General features: G+C 35.6%; 1 protein-coding gene across 4 annotated transcripts in view; it reads left to right on the plus strand.

The window, feature by feature from the left end:
• SKIL (SKI like proto-oncogene) overlaps window positions 1-6085 on the plus strand; it is a 33422-nt gene extending 27337 nt beyond the window's left edge. For 3 of the 4 annotated variants that reach the window (XM_031957648.1, XM_031957647.1, XM_031957649.1), the window contains one exon: window positions 1495-1653. In XM_031957648.1, the coding sequence (XP_031813508.1) occupies window positions 1495-1653 (159 nt within the window). Of the gene's footprint in view, window positions 1-1494 lie in introns of all 4 variants that reach the window. The other variant, XM_031957646.1, reaches the window with a different exon arrangement.
• Window positions 6086-19385: the final 13300 nt, after the last annotated feature.

Below are 19385 nucleotides of genomic sequence, written 5' to 3' on the forward strand. Positions count from 1 at the left end.
GTTACCCATGCATATAACCTGTAAATAAAAGGCTATTAAATAAAAAAAAATTAAAAAAAAGAATAATGGGTACCAGTATATGTTAAAGCCATTTTTTTCCTCTGCTTTCTTAGAGAAGGTATAGTATTTACCATAATAGTGCTACACACACACACACACACACACACACAAACAAACAATCTATTATTTCAGTATAGACTGAGAGCATCATTTAGATTTATGAGGTTCATCATTTTTGTTTCCCCTTTTAATCACTTGCTTAAAGTACTGAAAATGTGAGTCATAGAACTAAGATGACTATATTTAGAATAATTGGCTCCTTTTCCCCCAAATCAGGATATAGGAGTATTATAATTAAACCATTCCAACAGTTCTTTAGCATATTTTTATCTAAAATGTAGTTTTTACAAAAATATAAATTATCATGGAATCCAATGGGAGACAAATGAGAAGTATGGGAAAGAAATTCTCCACACGTAGGCACACATGCACAATCATTAGCCAGAGAGAGATTTTGCTGCCTTGGTATTTCTTTCCCTGGAGTCTCTACCCGGAAAACTAGACCCTGCCTCCCTTCAGAAGTAGCTGGTCTCTTCTCACCCTGTTTGACCCTTGAAGTTCTACCAACTGAATGCTTTCTTGGACGCTTTGGGCTTCAATAGCAGAAGTGCCTTTTCCTCTGATGTGAAAAGTAGCCTAAAGCATTACCTCTCCCCCCTCTCCCTCCTCCCCGCTCCCAGCACACACTTTATTCTTCGCTCGTTCTCAGCACAGCTTCTTTCCTGGTGGGGATTCTGGGTCTGAGTTTGAGCCTTGTTACTTGACCCCAGAAACTGCCAGTTTTTAGCTGGGCTGGGCTGAGAACTCCTGAGTATTAGACACTTTTTCCTTGGTCTGAGCTGTGTAAATAATCCCTTCCTCAGGCCCTGGGCCTAGATTCTGAAGGCCACATATTATACGCTGATAAATTAAAAGCTACAACAGCCTACAGTGATGTCAGTGTGGGTTCCGCATTGCATTTTCCCTTTCCCTGGCTTTCATAATTGGAAGACAATATATGGCACCTCGGCAGTGCTTAATGAGGAATATCCCTGAATCAACTGAGTCTCTCCAGTACTGCTAGATTCTAACCACTTAATTCTTTTGTTTGGTTTTGTTTGGTTGTTTTGCAGAGTCCCATTTCTTTGTCAGAAATCAAATATCAGATATCAAATAGAAAGTTACTCCACCCAAGGTTACTCTGATAAAGGCCACTCTGGGGACACATTATAACTGAAGTCCACCAGGACATTTTCGGGCCAGTTGTTTTTAGGATGGAGCTAACTGCCCTGACTCTGTGGGTTTTCATTTAGTCAAATAATGATGTTGGGGGAATGTGTATTGATAGGATATTTCCATGTCAGATGAATTCAGTGACTCTTTAACTATTGGTTCGTCATTATGTGGAGCAACGCATTTGTAAAAAAACTGAATTAAATCTTTTTGAATATGCAGTTGGCTGAGCTGCGCCAGAGATTGGATCATGCCGAGGCAGACAGACAAGAGCTTCAGGACGAACTCAGGCAGGAGCGAGAAGCCAGACAGAAGCTGGAGATGATGATAAAGGAATTAAAGCATCAGATTGTAAAATCTGCCAAGACTGCGAAAGAGTAGAGATCGGCGAGGAGAGCTCCCTGTGCTTGCTCCCCCAGTGGGCCTTTGTGCTTCACCTGGGAGCGACTGGCCTGCGTGAAGAGCAAGGAGGCATTCTCTTCATTGGGAGTTTACAGGGAAAGTGAAGAGATGATAGAGATTCAAATTTTAAGATTTTCCAAATGAATGAAAATCTGTTTCTTTGTACTAGTGTTTTTAAAAATCTTAAACAACTAGTAACACTGAAACTATATATTTTTAAATAGGTGTCTGCCTCTATTTCTAATGCAAACGACTGTTGTGTACCTTTCTAAAGCAGCATTGTATGACAGGACATACCCTGTGGTCCGTTTTTATTGTTACCCATGTTTCACACTTGCTTTTGGAATCACTTTCTGCAATATTTTTGGTGTCTTCTTACTTCGATATTGAATCGTGGGAGGCGTCCAAGCTCCATCTTTTCTGAGTGTTAAAATGGATACCATTTTCTTGGTAAGTTGCTGTTGTGAATTCATGAAGAACTCCATAAAGAACATTAATTCCTGATTCTCTCCTGACTGTGGAAGGAATTTCCATGAACATTGGTGGAGGAATTCATTGCGCATTGCGAAAAGGAATGGCTGACTTGGTGGGGGATTGGTTTTCTTTATCTTGTTTAAATGTGCTTATGCGAGGCTATTTTTTTTTTCCAGGCAGTAACAGTACATTGAACTTAAAGTAATAATTGCGACTTACTCTTTAGAATCCCTGAATTATTTGTCCTAAGAGTGACATGAAAATATTAATTCTTGGGAATGTGGGAGGGAGGGAACCCAGTTGTGTTATCATTAATGTAGATCAGCTGCTTTGGTATCCATTAGCTTCTCTCCTGTACAGTTTTTATATGTAGGTAGGGATCAGACTGATGTTTATAATTGTGGGTTTGTTTTTCTTTGAGTTGTAAAATATGAAGTACTTTGAAAGTCACTTAGAATTTTTGTATATGTAAATGTCAAGGTAAATCTTACCAAAATCTCTGCAAATGGACCACGTTCATTTAGCTCTTTAATGTTAAAAATCAGGAATTTGCAGCCATTAGATACTAATGCACCATAAATTAATGCATGGGAAAATCCAGATATCTGCTGATTTGCATACAATTTTCAGAAGCAAGACAGGAATTCCACGTGGGAAAGTAAACTCTTGCACTTTTTTTTTTTTTTGCACAGATAGGTCTGTCATTCTTTAATGTCAGATTTTACATGAATTATCCATTTATTTAAAAGAGCTAAAATAGTAGCATTCATCTTTTTTCATGATGTACACTGAAACCACCATTCATTGGAAATATTTTTCCATGCTTTCTAAGCTTTTGATAGTCTCTCATAAGGTACTGTTTGATAACTATTAGTTCAGACCACTTACAGATATAGATATATGGTTGGATTTTTTTTTTTTTTTTTTTTTTTTTTTTTGTATACAGATTACCAAATCCTACTTTAGGATGGATGCAAGTTAGGCACTTTGTAGCGATGCAAAACGTTTAAGCCGCCTGTTCATTATTTTAAAGAATTAATTTTGTGATTCACTATAAATGGTATTTATGTGCCCTAAAATAATTTGTACCTCCCCAAATGAACAAAGAATCAATTTAAACAAATAAGATGTGGTTTCGTGCATTCATTTGAGTTTTACTAAGTTAACATTTGTAAACACAGAACTAGCCCTGCCCAGTTTAGAGAGAAAAGCACTGAGGTGTTTATGATCTTGATTCTAGTTGTTGAATAATGCTTGTAAATTACTAGATAATCACATGGTTATTCTTCCCGTCTTCAGTAGATGGGGAAGACTTCCTTTTCTTCAAATTTACTCCAAAAAATTTTTCCTCCCAGTTATTATAAATGGTAGGCTCAGTTAATTGTCAACATAAAATCCAGTAAAAAGTTACTTAATCTTTGTAAATTTCTTTAACTTCTAAAATTTTCAGCTCCTTTAAAATTATCTTTTAATTTAACAGTGAGCAAAGAAATATTTATTTCAAGTCTTTCATATGATACATTTCCCACATTCTACATAGGCTTTTTAATTTTATACAGGTGATACAGTAATATGTCATGTCTCAGTCTGAATTCATTACAAAGTTTTTTTTTTTAATTGTAAATAATATATATGTTTATATACTTCTACACTGAGCTCTTCCAATGATTTCCAAGAGTTGAGATGACATTATATACTCTGTATAACTTGAATACATTCAGAAATTTTGAATAAACATTTATAGAATACTTTGACTTAAAAAAAAAAAAGCAGTATCAACATAAATTTGATCTCAACATGAACAGTTTCCATGTCAGTTATTGGTAGAAAGTTTGGGCAATAGTTTATGTGCTGTTGTTTAGGAGGCAGCTATTTTCCCCTCTCAATATTAGTGTATTAGAAAAAAAAATTTAGAGCCACATTAAAAAATACCCAATGAGAAAAAGGCTACTTGAGAACAACAACAAAAAAAATTTTTTGGGGGGGGAGGGAGTAGTAGCATATGACATTAGTTTCTTTACTGGGCAATAATTTGCTTAATTTTTTGAGGGACTGTGTCTCTATGAGAAATTGAACAATTTCTGAAAACCAAGTAGCAAATTCCTATATCCTTGAAGGTACTCAGACCTCTTGGATTCTTAAGCACAGCCATGTATCACTCGAAAAAATTTTGATAAAAATGTTATCGATGAAGTCATGCTTTAATTTTTGTAAAGCACTCAAGTTTTGAGGGAAATGACTATGTTTTTCCACTTCTTGAGCTAACTTTATAACATTTACTATATTAACCTAGATATCAATCATTTGTATATATTAAATGATCATAACGCAATTACTGAAGAAGGCAATGTAGTGAAGGGGGAGCCATAACAAAATCTGCTGGCTGTCCACCCAATTTTGAAATTCTGAGAAACAACCCATTCATGCTTATGTAAATCCTTGGTTTCACTTTGTGAGAAGCAATGATTAGGTCCCCTGAAATAGGAAATTTCTCTAGAATTGCAAATCTGGTGCTGAAGTCATTTTTTGATCAGCCTTCTCAAATTCCCTTCTCACTCACAGAGCTTGTTTTGATTCTTCACAAAAAATGCTGGGGGGGGGGGGGGGGTTCATTTTCCTCACCCTTGAGCCATGTGATCCACATGACTGAACATTTGAGCATGTTTTCATTTTCCTAATGGACTACTATACTTTTAGAGTACATCCAGTTCTGTGCTCAGACTGACAAGGTCTTCTCAACTGTTATTATAAAAGTTGTGGGACTGAGTAAACTTTTTAAAGCTTAAAGAAGTTTTCATTGTATTTGTAGTAAGAGACACTCAAGCATCTCCATTATGAGAAAAAACGTATATTTGAGTATTTTATATTTGATATATTTATTTATTGCATCTAAATTAAAAGGAGAGTCAGCTTTTTTTTAGGGATTTGGGGTTTCGGGGGGAGGATAAAAACTATCAAATTTGGAACAACAATAAATACATTTTGTAATGTTTCTTAAATCCTTTAGAACTTAAAACGTATACAGGATTACTGAGGTAGAAAATGCTCAAATTTACAATATGGACAGATTTTTCCATTAAGTCCAAGAAAACAGAAATAACACCGAAGATTAGTTTAATAGAAAAGAAATAGCTCAAATATTTTTCTTCAATATAGATACCTCACTTGAAAATAAGGAAAGCACATTGTACTTAAAATAGTTCTAGTCAACATAAAAGTTGTGTCTAAAAGAATTTGCTGCCTTTGGGTTGCCTATGGGGTTTTACAGTCTGTCAATAATATATACACATATATTTCTGTGTGTGTGTATGTGTATATATATATGTGTGTGTGTGTTTAATATATGTGTTTACACACATATATTATATGCATATACATATTTGTTTTAATTCATGAAGTTAGAAGTAAGTGTTTATCTACAATAGTCATTTACACCAAGGTATTTCTGATAATCTTTGAAAACAAGTGAAACATCTGTTCTGAAACTGTAGCAAAAGAGAAAAGGAAAACTTTGGAATTATGATCAGTGCATTCAACGATTTATACTGACTTTGCCGATGACGTACAGTTTGAAGGTAAAAGTTGCTGTGGTTATATTACATGGCACAAGCTGTCCTCTACCTCACATGAAATTAAACAATATTTTATATGGTTTTAGTAAAACCAAGATGCATCTATCTGGGCACCTAGTTTACAAATTTTGAATTCTATTTATTGATACATGACATACTGTGCTCTTAGCTTATACCTCAATTGTATTTTGTGCTTTCCCCCCTTCCATTTTCATGTCTTGTAAATATCTTGTATAGACTGGATTCAATTCCAAATAAAGAATTGTAATGATGAATTGAAAAGGTCATGTTTGTAAATATAACTTCCTTGTGCCTTTAAGTTTACTTTTAATCCATTTATGCTTAATAAAAGCCTATCTATTTAGCATTTCAATATGATATAATTATGATGCAAAACTTTTAAGTGATTTTTCCAATACATTTTATCTTCTCTTTTTGTCATTAAAATTTTGACTACAGGAGGTAAGAGTTTCTCCAACTATAGAAAATCATTATCTATTTGTTTTTTGATCAGCAAATACCAAGAGCTTACTGTATATGATATGCTGAACTAGGCACAGAGGAATATGCATATGAACAAATAACTGGTACCCTAATTTAAGCTAGAGCAGGGTGGGCCGGCCACTTGGTGACAAAATTTGGAATTGGGGGAAGAGGATCCTGACAAAACCTCTACCTTGAGTCTGTGGGGACAACTGAATTCAGTGCTTGGTAAACAAAAATAATTGTCTGAAATTGAAAGCTATAATTTCTCCTTAGTCGAGTGTCTCTGGAAGACCTGGGATCCCCATGGCCCTTTAAAGCCATGGTTGTGTCTTCCCATCCCCACTCAGTCCTTGAACTAAATTTATCATAAAGAAGGCATCTTTTTTGCTATTCACCCTAGTGAGGCATTGTTATTCCTATTCTCTACTTTGTACATAAGGTATGGTTCCTGCCCTAATAGAGTCTTTAATTACAGTCTTGGTAATGGGAAATGAGATGTGCATACAGATAACTATGATACAAACTAAAATAGAAATACATAAAAGTTCTCTACAAGAGTAGGGGAGGGATATTTGAGCGTCTCTATTATTAGAATATGAATGTTGAGTTTCATTCCATGGTTTTAATTGACTAGTTTTTGATTCAGTTTCTTCCTTGATGACATTGTGATTAATAGACACTTTTGGCCTTTCCATCAAGCAGATTTCTAAACTTAAGTGAGACCCGATCTTGGTTTTTTAAAAGTGCCTCAGTTTTATATCAGCCAGTTCTGGATCCAGTGACCCTGGCCTGCCCAGCATCTTCTTTCATTTAATAAACCCACTCTTGTAACAGAGGGGATAGTTAAGCAAAAGCTATGAATCGGGGGTTGCATCTGGTAGTGTATTCAACCCTGGGCATCCACAGTCCCTACTATTCACATTCTTGTCAAATGAAGAGAAATGCATTTCCTCATATCTTTGCTTAAGTCAACATTGGTCATTACAATTATCCATTCTTTTACTTTGTTTTAGGATTCTTTTCATCACTGTAAAGATCGGTGGTATAGAGATTAAGGTATTGGACTTGGAGCCAGGAAGTCCTGAATTCATATCTGGCTTCAACCCTACTAACTCTGTCACTATGGATAATGGCTTAAGTTTTCTAGAGAATTATAAGACCATGAATTTCAGAGAACGTACCAGCCTGTAATGGAGAAGGGAGCATTTTTATCTAGGAGTTCTCTGTAGTAACAAGATCACTGATGCAGTCCCTAATCCATTCTGTGTGCTGGAGAGACTTCCAGAAAGATTTTGTTTAGACTTCCATTTGGATCATCCTATGACCTGCAGGGAATCATGGAAAAACTTTCATGGAAAGTTTGGTTTATTTCTTGAGTGAGATGCTAATTTAGTCAAAGCTAGCCTCATTGTCCCCATAACATATTTGGGGATAGAATTTCGCTAGAGAGAAAAATCAATTCTCCCCTTCTCTATTTTTTTACTTTGGTGGCAGTTGTGTTATTCCCATTCCCATTCTATTTATTTCCTTGCTAAGACAGGCTCTTTTTAAGCTTTATAAAATATTTGCTTGTTTAATTTCCATAACTTTCTATGAGGATGATTATGAATTCCAGGTTCACCAGCTGTGGAAAACTTGGATCCTCCCTAACGACTTCATTTTTGAAGACTGTAATAGCATCCCCAGGTCACTTAGAGGTGTCCCAGTTCTCTGTGTTCCTTTTTTACATAGGGGGAGTAGCTCACTTTGATCCCCGAAGCAGAACAGGAAGCACCCTTAAAACTATGAGACAGAAGAATCCCATTATCTTTTCTGTCAAGTCTCTCCTTCTGTGTCCAGAGGGTGAATTTCACACAGTTCACCGAGACATGTTCCTCTCCCCTCTTCTCTCCTTTTATCTTCTGACTCCGAGGGATGGGCCCAAGGTATCGCTGTTTCTTCTGTTTCATGGATAGGCGGCAGTCCTCACTGGATCTGGGAGTTTGAACATGATACTCTTGAAGCCAGATTCCAGGCAGATGTAGCCAGCAGACCTAAGAAGCCAGATTGCCTGGGACTTGATCCCAAGGGATCTCTTGGACTTGGAATTGGAGACCATGCGAGATAGGAACCGAGTTAGGCCTTGGACCCAATTCCTTTCCCCTCTCTAGAAACCAAGGTGCTATGAGGCAAGGGCCTTAAATTAAGCCCTATGTTTTGGAGAGTAAATTGGTAAATTGATTATGTCTTTTGAACTAAATATTTCTTCATAAAAGCTAATCTGACAATTAAGTGGTTAAGTGAAACCGAAGTGCATCTGGGGAATACCGACCCAATACTCAAGTCTAGATATCCCTTAATCTTCTTAAGGGTAACCTGGGGGAGGAGGTGATGTAAAATATGTAAAATATCACCGGGCCTTAAGGCAGTAGGGGCAAGGGTAATCAGTTTCATAAGTACTATGCTGAATGGACTGCTGGGACTCTCCAAGACATTTAGGAGACTCTTTAGTACAAAGTACTGGAGGAGAAGTATTTGGAAGGATAATGCTTCTTCATCTCTGGAACCTAAGATTGGGAATATGGACATTTGCGAAATGGCCATGGCAGGAAGTTCGCCATCTCCAAAGACATAATTCCGCTCGATGACATTCTGATTATTAGCATCATTCAGGTGTAAAATCAGATGTGGTCCCTAAAGATGTCTGCCATTCTCATGAAGGAAGTCAAATGTAGGGTTCAAACTGAACTAAGATTGCCTGTAGGTGATGCTTTTGTTTGTGGATCACATTAAACCCGAGAAGCATTGCAGAACCATCTAAATAAGGGCTGTAATAATTTAAAAGAGTTCAGACTCTAATCACATAGGAAAAAACAAGTGGAGGTCCACTGTCCAGGTTAAAGTATGTACCTGGATGTTCAACCCATGGAGGCCCTTCGTTGACAGATGCAGCAAATTGATAACCAACCGAGTATGGAGCTGAAAAGAAAAAGAAATGCAGCCTAGATTGCCTTCAGGAAATTGGATGGTGCTCGGGATAGCTCCAAGTTTCTCCTTGAAACAAAGGACAAGGTTTATTTTTAATAATTTTCTAATGATGTTAGTCAATAAGCATTTCAAAGTACTAACCATGTTTCAGACACTGTGCCAAGCTCTTGGAATCCAAAGACAGACTGTTAGCGGAGAGAAAATCTGTAAACAATTATGTACATACAAGATAGAAGATAGAAGATCGGAAAGTCTAGCATAAAAGGTGAGTTTCCTTCCTGTTGAAGGAAGCCAGAAGGTAGAAATAAAGGAGAACTCTCCAAGCTTGAGGACTAGCCAATGCAAAGACTGAATGGAGGTGAGTCATGGAATCATCCAGTTTCCTCAAGAATTAAAGTTGTGGGTTCCCCCAAATCGGTAGAAAAGCGCAGGGTGGGTGTTCACAGGCTACAGCTTCACTAATGTGCAAAAGCAGCAGTCCCAAGGTTGTCATTAGAGACCTTTCCGATCGGGAAAGAAGTTCAGTCAGGCAGGTAGAGAGACAAGACCGTATTCTTCATTAGTATCCATTCAATGTCAAGAGAGTAAGAGGAAGGTTCTCAGTATGGAGGGTAAACCTCCTTTCCATTGTGTTTAGCACAGTGCTGGGTATATAGCAGGGATTTAATAAGTGCTTGTTGACTGACTCAGGATGAGAAGCGATGGATGGTTGGATATTGGAGTGAAAGGAATATCCATTTTGATGAGAGCACAGATCTAGAGAAGGGAATCTTCACAGAGATGACAGAGAACAATTACTGTAAAGAGAGACAGATGAAACAGCTTTAAGGCCTTACTTAACTTTAAATGTTCATTGGTTTTGGTGAAACAATTAACTACTTGTGGGAATCTAATTTCAAAAATATATACACAGATTCATTATATATATATATATATATATATATATATATATACACACACAAATACACATGCATGTGTGCATATGTATGTGTTTATTTGTGGGTGCACACAAGCATATCTATACATACCTATATACACAAATATATACACATAAATATAAACACATACTCACATAGATACACATTTAGATACATATATGTACACACATGCAAACATACATGCACACATACAATATATACAAATATACACTCCACACATATGTACATGTGCAAATATACACACCCTCAGCCACAGACATACATTTACACACATACAAAAACATGCATATACATATGCAACACACATATAGACATTTACACCCACACATACATGCAAACACATACACAATACATATAGATACCCACACATATAAACATACAACACAGATATAACACATACACACAATACATACATATATACACAGCACATACATATATACATTATAGATGCACACATATACATATGCACATGCAGATACACATACATATAGATACCCACACACATATTGCACACACATAAATACAATACACATCTATATGCAGCTACAACACACAGATACATATATACATACATACACAACACACACACACACACATATATATATATATATATACATCTCCACACAGATGCACATACCCACAATACACCCACACGTATGTACAATAACACACATGTGCACAAACACATACATGTACATACACATACATACATACATACATACATACATACATATTCAAATCTGGCCTCAGACACTTATGAGCTGTGTGAGCCTGGACAAGTCACTTCACTTTGTTTGCTTCAGTTTCCTCGTCTGTAAAATGAACTAGAGAAAGAAATGGCAAACCCCTCCAGTAACTAACATCTCTACCAAGAAAACCCCACGTGGGGTCATGAAGAATCAGACGCAAATGAACAAAAAACAGTTGAAGAAACTGAAGCAAATAGAGGTTAAATGACTTTCCCAGAATCACACAGCTGGAGTATCTGAGACTGGTGTAGGTTTTTTTTTTTTTTTTTTTCCTATTTTGTGTATGAAAAAAATATTATTAAGCACTCTTATGGGTCTGTAAACTCATCAATATGGATGCTCCCTCCAAAGATACGGATAAAAAAACCATTCATTCTTCCCATAATTTCACCATAAGCTGAAATACTCTAAACAACAAGGTTAAAATACATTGAGTCCTCTTTGTTTCCCTTACAAATGAAGTATGAAACAGCTGAAAAATACATAATGATGCGAGCACTACTCATTTAATATAAACCAGTTACTTCAACTTCATAAAAATAACTAAGCCAAAATGGTTGTACAGTAAAATCCCATTTTCTCATGTGCTCTTTCAAATCAATACTGTTGAAAAACTCCATATCGATCCTTTGGGGCAATATTTTCCAATGGTGAGCATTTTCTGTAGGCTGAACTCATTATTTTAAAAATCCCCATAGTATTAGGTTGAATAGATACATAAAAGCAAAATGTAGCTTTGAGGATCTTGGTTTTTACTTTTGTTTTTCTGTTTTATGACTTGGAGCCAAATTAGAGAAACTATTGTCATCATCATTAAGAGCCAATCACGGCATGATGTGCAGAGAATCATTTAATGTAATATTAAAAAAAATAACCAGATGAAGAATAATTTCTAGGCTAATTTACAGAATCATTAAAACATACATAGCTTTGTCTTTGTGGAAATGGGTTTCATTAAGCTTGATTTTTATTTGCTTCTCGAGCATTCGCAGGAAAATGAGAGCCCTCCAGTGGCCAAGCCAATTCCTGTAAGGGCTGATTATTGTAGTAACCCAAATATTTTACGACTAGTTGTAATTGCAAAACTCTCTCTGCTGTTGGGTTTTAATTGAAAGCATCTTGACTATCTAAATAGTTACATCCTACAGCTGGAGTTGAATCAGGCTATTACTTTCTCCTTTTTTAAAAAGCAGATGCTTGTCCCCTGTCTGGATCGTGAAAGCACTTCCATTTTTTTATTTTCAGGGATGTATTCTCCTATGTATACCTTCTAGGATCCCCAGCTAGGGGATGATCCCCTCCCCCAGAATACAGTAGGTAAGGAAGCAGATAGAATTCTGCCTGGTACCCCTTCTCCCTGAGGAGAGCAAAGCAGCTAGCCTCTGGCCCCAGCTTCCCGCTTCCCCTCCTGAAAATAAACTGCCTACCTTGGAGAAGAGTTGGATGAGAACAGGCTAGAAAAATCTATTCTGCCTCTCCTGGAGCCACACAGTGACAGCCTAATGCTATACGGGAGAAGACAACCCACAAAACATTTTGTTAAATATTTCCCAATTACATTTTAATCATAGTTTGTTGAAGTAGAAGACGTAATGTTTCTATTTTTTAAATGACTTAAAATCTATTAGATATCTATAATATAATATATAAAGAAATATATAACGATACTATACACAAGTATGTATATATTTATACATATACATTGTATATGCTTATATACTTACTTATATACTTATATATATGTATATATATATATATATGTAAGTATATACTTATATACTTACACTGTACTTAGAGTTAATTGGTTTTCCTTAGAGGTCTTCAAGCAAAAATTGGATGAGAAATGATTTAATGTTTCTACTTTAATTCAGATGATTCTTTAAAATAATCTATTAGGTAAGTATATAGGTATGTTTTTTATATGTAATACAATGTATATATAAAGATATTTATATATTAATATTATAATTATACACAATTGACATTAGACATATTCATATAATGTCATTATATAATTAATACACGAGTATATTAACATGACATCAATGAAGAATAAGCAATATTATGTAATTTCTATATACAATATAATTTATATTAAAATATTTACAATATTTTAAAACTGATATATAAAATATATTAAAATAATTATGCAATAACTAATACAACCATAATTATTTATATTATGCAAAAATATACTTATATATGGTATATATAATATATTAGACATATTAATATAATAGCACATTATTAACACATAGTTATATTGATATATCAATAAAGAATAAACAATATCATGTGATTAATAAATATAATTTATATTAAAATGCTTGCCACATTAAAAATTAATATGTAAAGATATTAAAATAATTATATAATAACTAATGCAACCACAATTATTTATATTATGTAAAATATATACTTATATATGGTATGTATAATATATTAAACATATTAATATAATACCATATTATTAATACACAATTATATTACCATATCAATGAACAATAAGCAATGTTATGTGATTAATATATACAATATAATTTATGTTAAAATATCTACCAGATTTAAAAACTGATATGTAAAACATATTAAAATAATTATATAATAACTAATACAACTATAATTATATTATGGCATATGTACTTATATGTGGCATATATAAGATACATATTTATATTATATTTAAATATATACACACTTAATGAATAAAAGGGAAAATTAGAAATGTTAATTGGTCATCCAAACTTTGTTTGAAGACCTCTAACTGGAGAAATGTTTTGCATGATTCCACAAATGGGTATTGTATGTCTTGTCTTCTTGATGGATGGGCCAGGGGCTGCAGGGAGGGAGAGAATTTGGAAATGAACATAAAAATTGAATGCTTAAAAAAATGAAAACCTCTAATGAGGGAAAACTTCTTCCTGAGACAGTTCATCCCACTTTGGGATATTATTGAGATATTTTTATTAATTTATATTTATTAATTTATTATCTTGACATCAAGCCTATGTTTGTATTCAGGGAATGGAAGAAAAATTATTTGCCAAGAGTTAGAGATGACAAATTGAGGTCAAATCTGAGGAACAGAAAGAAGGGCATTTTGATTGGATTTTAAAGTGTGTGAAGGAAACTAATATTTAATAAGGATGAAAGCTATATTGGAGTCAAGTAGGAAAGGACTTTAAATATTCTAAGACTGAGATTCAGGGATTCTGGGAAGTGCAAATAGAAGCAACCTGTCTTCAATACACCTCCCTTCCATGGTCTTCTGGATCAAATGAAATATTAATTAATAAAGTGCTTAGTTCAGTGTCTGGCACCTTATAAGCATAGAAATATGTGCTATTATTATTTTACCCACTGACTTGGCAAAAAAAGCTCAAATGACTTTATGATCTCATTGATTCCAGAATTTCCTCCAATGACATTGATCTGATAGGATGCCCATCCATCCTGTGGGATTCTCAGCTGTGAACTCACTGAAGTTCTGCAGAGGGCATTGACCCAGAGTGTGTAATAATGCCAGGGTACCAGCCTTCTGACTGGCTGTCATTTTCACTCTCTTTATATGACCAATCCGGCTTTCCTTTTTGCCATTCAATTCTTTAATTTTGACTCTGTTCTTCTTTGGACCTCCTTGTTGGTTACATGGTCCAATCTGTTTATATTACCCAGGTGCCTGACCATTGCCATGTACTATTCTCTTGTACTATGTTCATCTTGAGTTCTTCAGATTCAATATTTCCAGATCTCATGTGTGTTGTTGTTCAGCGTTTTCAATCATGAATGAGCTCCTAGACCTTAGATCTCCTTACCATACCATAATACCAGTGATATGTTTGCACTGAAAAGATGAAGTTTTGCTCTTATGGGAAGCCTGGGTTCAGTAAAAGTGCTTTGACGTGTTCTGAAAGCACTTTCCCCTTTCCAATCCTGGCCTAGTTTCTCGAGAATCTGTCTCAGATACACAATATGAATAAAGTGTTTCTTTATATTTATATCTATATCTATATAGCTTTTTATAAAGTATTTCTTTAGATGGTATGTGGAAATCTGGACAAGAGAGGGACAGAATTTGTGCAAAACCCCCCACCAAAAAAACAAAAAACAAACCTCCCTTTCCCATCTTGCCCCACAGAGTTTATTATTGGTGGGATCTCAGTGATGCAGTCTGGCAACACATGGTAGATCACAACCCTGAACATGCCTTCTGATTTATGACCCTCTGGTCCCATTGTTGGGACTTGAAATACTGTAGTATGAAAAGGAAAAAAAACTAGCTATGTGAAAATATTACTAGGTTGTTTTTTTTTTTTTAATAAGAAAAGTCTTATAACAATGCATATGGTCAACAGTCCATTGAGTGACTGAATACATTTTGGAATATTAATGGAAAATTATGGTCCTACTAAAATGATCAAGATGAAAAATACAGAGAAATATGAAGTGACACAAAATGAAGTCAGAAGAACATACATATGGATGACAATTGTGTGTGTGTGTGTGTGTGTGTGTGTGTATGTGAATGTAAAGCACAAGACTGAAGGTAATGAAGATTTATCATTATAAATACTGATTTAGAAGAAACAAAGGACAAGAGTATGTTCCTGGTGTGTATCACCTGTGCAAATGTTTGTAGGCGGGATATGTGCAGGTGAGTGTGCTGGCAAATGCTTAATAATTGGCTGGGGAGGGGAATGCACTGATGACACATAAAGCTTAATTTGCATGATTAAAATTTTCTCCTAACCTCCTTCCCCTTCTCCCACTTCCTTTCTCCCCCTTTTCCCTTTACTCCTTCCTTTTTTCCTCTTCTCCCTTCTTCCCTCCCTCTCAGAAAAATACAATGAATGAATGAAGACATTGGTACTGAAAAAGTCTTTTTTTCTCCAGCAGTTCTTAAGTCAGGACAGTCAATAAAACAATAAACCAAGGCCTAATTTATAAAGTTAACTGATTTTCAAGGTGTAGGTGCTCACATTAAAAATTTAACAACCAGCTCAAAAGCAAGCTGACTCCAGCATACCCTTAGAAAAGGAAAACACCTAGCCAGTCAATTTGACTAGAATGGATAATCCTTGCCAAGTATTAATGTGAAATAGCCTGGAAATATAAATGCAACAGTGAATTAATTTTCTGTAGGTTAATTAAAGGGGAACCTCTAAGGGAGGTGCTTGATGGGCTTGATCATCTTTTAATATTTTCTCTTTTTATAATGATTGCTCATATTTGCAAATCATTATAATAAACCACTGTCCTTTTGACCATATGAAGTAGATAGAAGTAGCATTATTCCTGCTCTATAGGGTAGGAAATGGAAACCAAAAGGATGAATGATTTGTCCAAGATAACAGTTTGTTGACTGATTAATTGATTGAAGTATAACTATCAAAAAGCTTTGGAGTTAGAAGACACAAGTTCGAATTTGATTTCTGATACTCACTTTCTGTGACTTTTGGCAAGTCATTTCCCCATGACTCAGTTTCCTCACCAGTAAAATGAAGGGGTTATTCAAACAATCCTTTGTATAGCAAGTAAATATCTCTAATTTTTTTTTTTAAACCTTGGCTTGAAGCAGCATCAGGTGGGTGGGTAATTTGGTAGATAGAGCTTCAGGAAGACCTAAGTTCATATACAGCCTCAGATATTTATTAGTTGTATAACTCTGGGGAAGTAATTTGTTTGCCTCAATTTCCTAATCTGTAAAATGCACTGGAACAGGAAATGGCAAACCATTACAGTATATTTGCTGAGAAAGCCCTCTCAAAAGACATCAGAAGAGAGGACAAACTGAACAACAAATCTAGGTTTCTATAGGCTTAAATTACTTAAAGAAAGGATTTACAGAATAAAGGAAGTCTGCCCATGATTAATTATCTCACATCTTGAACTGGTGAATCTAGTAAGAAGGAGGTTAGTGGACAGATAGATCCTGCAGGATTCATCCAAAAACAGATTTAAAAAAAAATTATATCTAGGGCTGCAATGATTTCAAAAATCCACTAGTTGTCTCTAAAGCCCCATTTCCATTTCCCTAAGAATCCCTTACAGATGTGGGCTCTGGGACTGTTAATCACCACCCTGGGTTTTATTATTCCTGGTGTGGGACTTTGTGTCTCATAGTTTCCATAAACTCCTTCATCCCATTTGAATTTCAATAGAACAAGAAGAGTTTGAGTGACTATAGATTCTTCATGTAATTATAGATTCAGGAGTTGGAAAAAACTCCTAAGATCTCATGGAAGGAACTTTCTCATTTTATAAGTAATGGAATTAAGGCCCAGGAAAGGTTGTACAGATATTACATGGAGGGGAAGGGTTTGAATTCAGCTCACAGAGTATCAAGAGCTATAGATTTAGAGCCGGAGGTGATCTTAGAGGTCATTGGATTCATCCTTTCATTTTATAAATAGGGAAACTGAGGCACAGATGAAGGGACATGTCATATAGTGCAACAAGTATTTGAACTCAAGTCATGGAATCATGACTTTTGAATTGGAAGCTCTCTTAGAAGTTATTTAACCCAACTCCCTCATTCTAGAGGCAAGGAAATGATCTTAGAGTAGAGATTTGCTCTACATCACTTTGAACCCAGGACTTCTGACCAAATCCACTGCATTTTTCATGACATCATGCTGGAACTGAGTGGAAGCTAAGTTTTAAACTAATTTTCCTCAATACCAAGCAGATATTTGATAAACATTGACTAACTCCCGTAAGCTCCCTGCCAAATATCCTTAGTCTAAAAGTGCTTTTTACACATGCTTAAGTTATAGAAGAGAATTCTGCAATTAAATTTTTTTTTCTGATGCCTATTTGAGCACTTCTGTTCCTTCCATTATTCAGGTAGGATTCATATAAGATTATAGGCTGAATTAGAAGGGATATTGGAGATCTTCTGGTCCAACCTCTTCATATTATAAATGAGGAAACTGAGGCTCATTTTGTTAGTTGATTTACCCAAGGTCCCACGGGTAGTAAATAGTTAAACTGGGACTTAAACTGAGGCTTTCTGATTCTACATCAAGTTCTTCCCATTATAGCACACTGCCTTTGTAGAAAAGATGACAAGTCAGTGAAAAGCAAAATCTCTGAAGGTAATTATACAAAGTTGCATCTTCTCCAAAAGATAGGAAGAGATACATCTTCAGAGATGTCCTTCCTCCTTTCACCCTGATTTCTTCAAGGTTGTAAGGACATTTTATAATCTTTTCCATGCTCTTTCAGCCTAGAAAACTGAAGTTGCCCCCTTTTTATGTTATTTACAATCTAGAGAGAAAAAAGATTATATAGCACAGAATTTTAAAAGATCAGTTCCTTAGAAAAAGTGGGCAAAAGTGACATTCCTTTTTTATTCCTTTTTCTTATAGTGCTTTTTTAAAAATAGCTTTTTATTTACAAGTCATATGCATGGGTAATTTTACAGCATTGACAATTGCCAAACCTTTTGTTCCAATTTTTCCCCTCCTTCCCCTCACACCCTCCCCTGGATGGCAGGATGACCAACACATGTTATATATATTAGAGTTTTATCATAGTTCTTTATAATATTTCTCCCCTAGTAGTAATATTCAAGTTTTGTCAAAAATGAAGTTATAAATTAGGAATATACTATAAATCATCATCTTATCCAACTATACAAAAGGGGGTTAAGCCTTTCCAATGTAGAAATAGCACAAAGTAGATTTCACTAAGTGATGAAAAGGTTATCAATTGCAGGAGTAGATGGAAAAAGTCTGGAGAACAACATCACTCTTGGAAAAAATTAAGAGCTTTAAAATAATAAATCTACAATTTTCTACTGCAGTGGAAAAGATCACTGGTCTGGGCACCAGATCCTAACCTGCTGCTCTCTCTTCCTTTGTGCTTGGTCTTGGCCAAATCATGACATTTCTCAATTGTCTCATTTTCCTTCAGTGCAAAAGAAGAAGTTCAGATGAATTGTGACTGCTAGTGCTCAGCCCAGCTCTAACTCCACCATCCTATGGCCAGAGTTCCAGTCTCAGATTTTGTTACTTCTGGTATTACCTTTTTCTCTGTTTTCTAATACATAAAAGGGGGATGAGAATAGCCAATTTACTTTACAGGGTAGTTGGGAGAAAAGAAAACAGCCCTGGACCAAAAGCCAGGAGCTGCTCATCTACTTCCTATCTGACTGATCTTGATCAAGCATTTACCTGCTTTACTGCTCCCCGCCCCCCCACTCCCACCCTCCCCATCATGTAAACTATCCTGGTAGGTTTACAAATTAGCGAGAAAAAGGACCATACAAAATAGTCACACAGTCCATAATGCACTTAGGCAATGGGAATGTTACAGAGATATGGACCCTGCCCTGTGGGGGAAGAGAGAGGAAGGAAGGGATGGAGGGAAGGAGAGACTGAGAGAGAGAGACAGACAGACACCCAGATATAGGGACAGAAACAGAGACACAGAGGGGGGGGGGGACAGAGACACACAGAGAGATAGAGATAGCAGATACACACATAGGAAAAGAGAGACAGAAAGACACACACACACACACA

Source organism: Sarcophilus harrisii, chromosome 3 (assembly GCF_902635505.1).
Source record: "Sarcophilus harrisii chromosome 3, mSarHar1.11, whole genome shotgun sequence".
Classification (NCBI taxonomy): domain Eukaryota; kingdom Metazoa; phylum Chordata; class Mammalia; order Dasyuromorphia; family Dasyuridae; genus Sarcophilus; species Sarcophilus harrisii.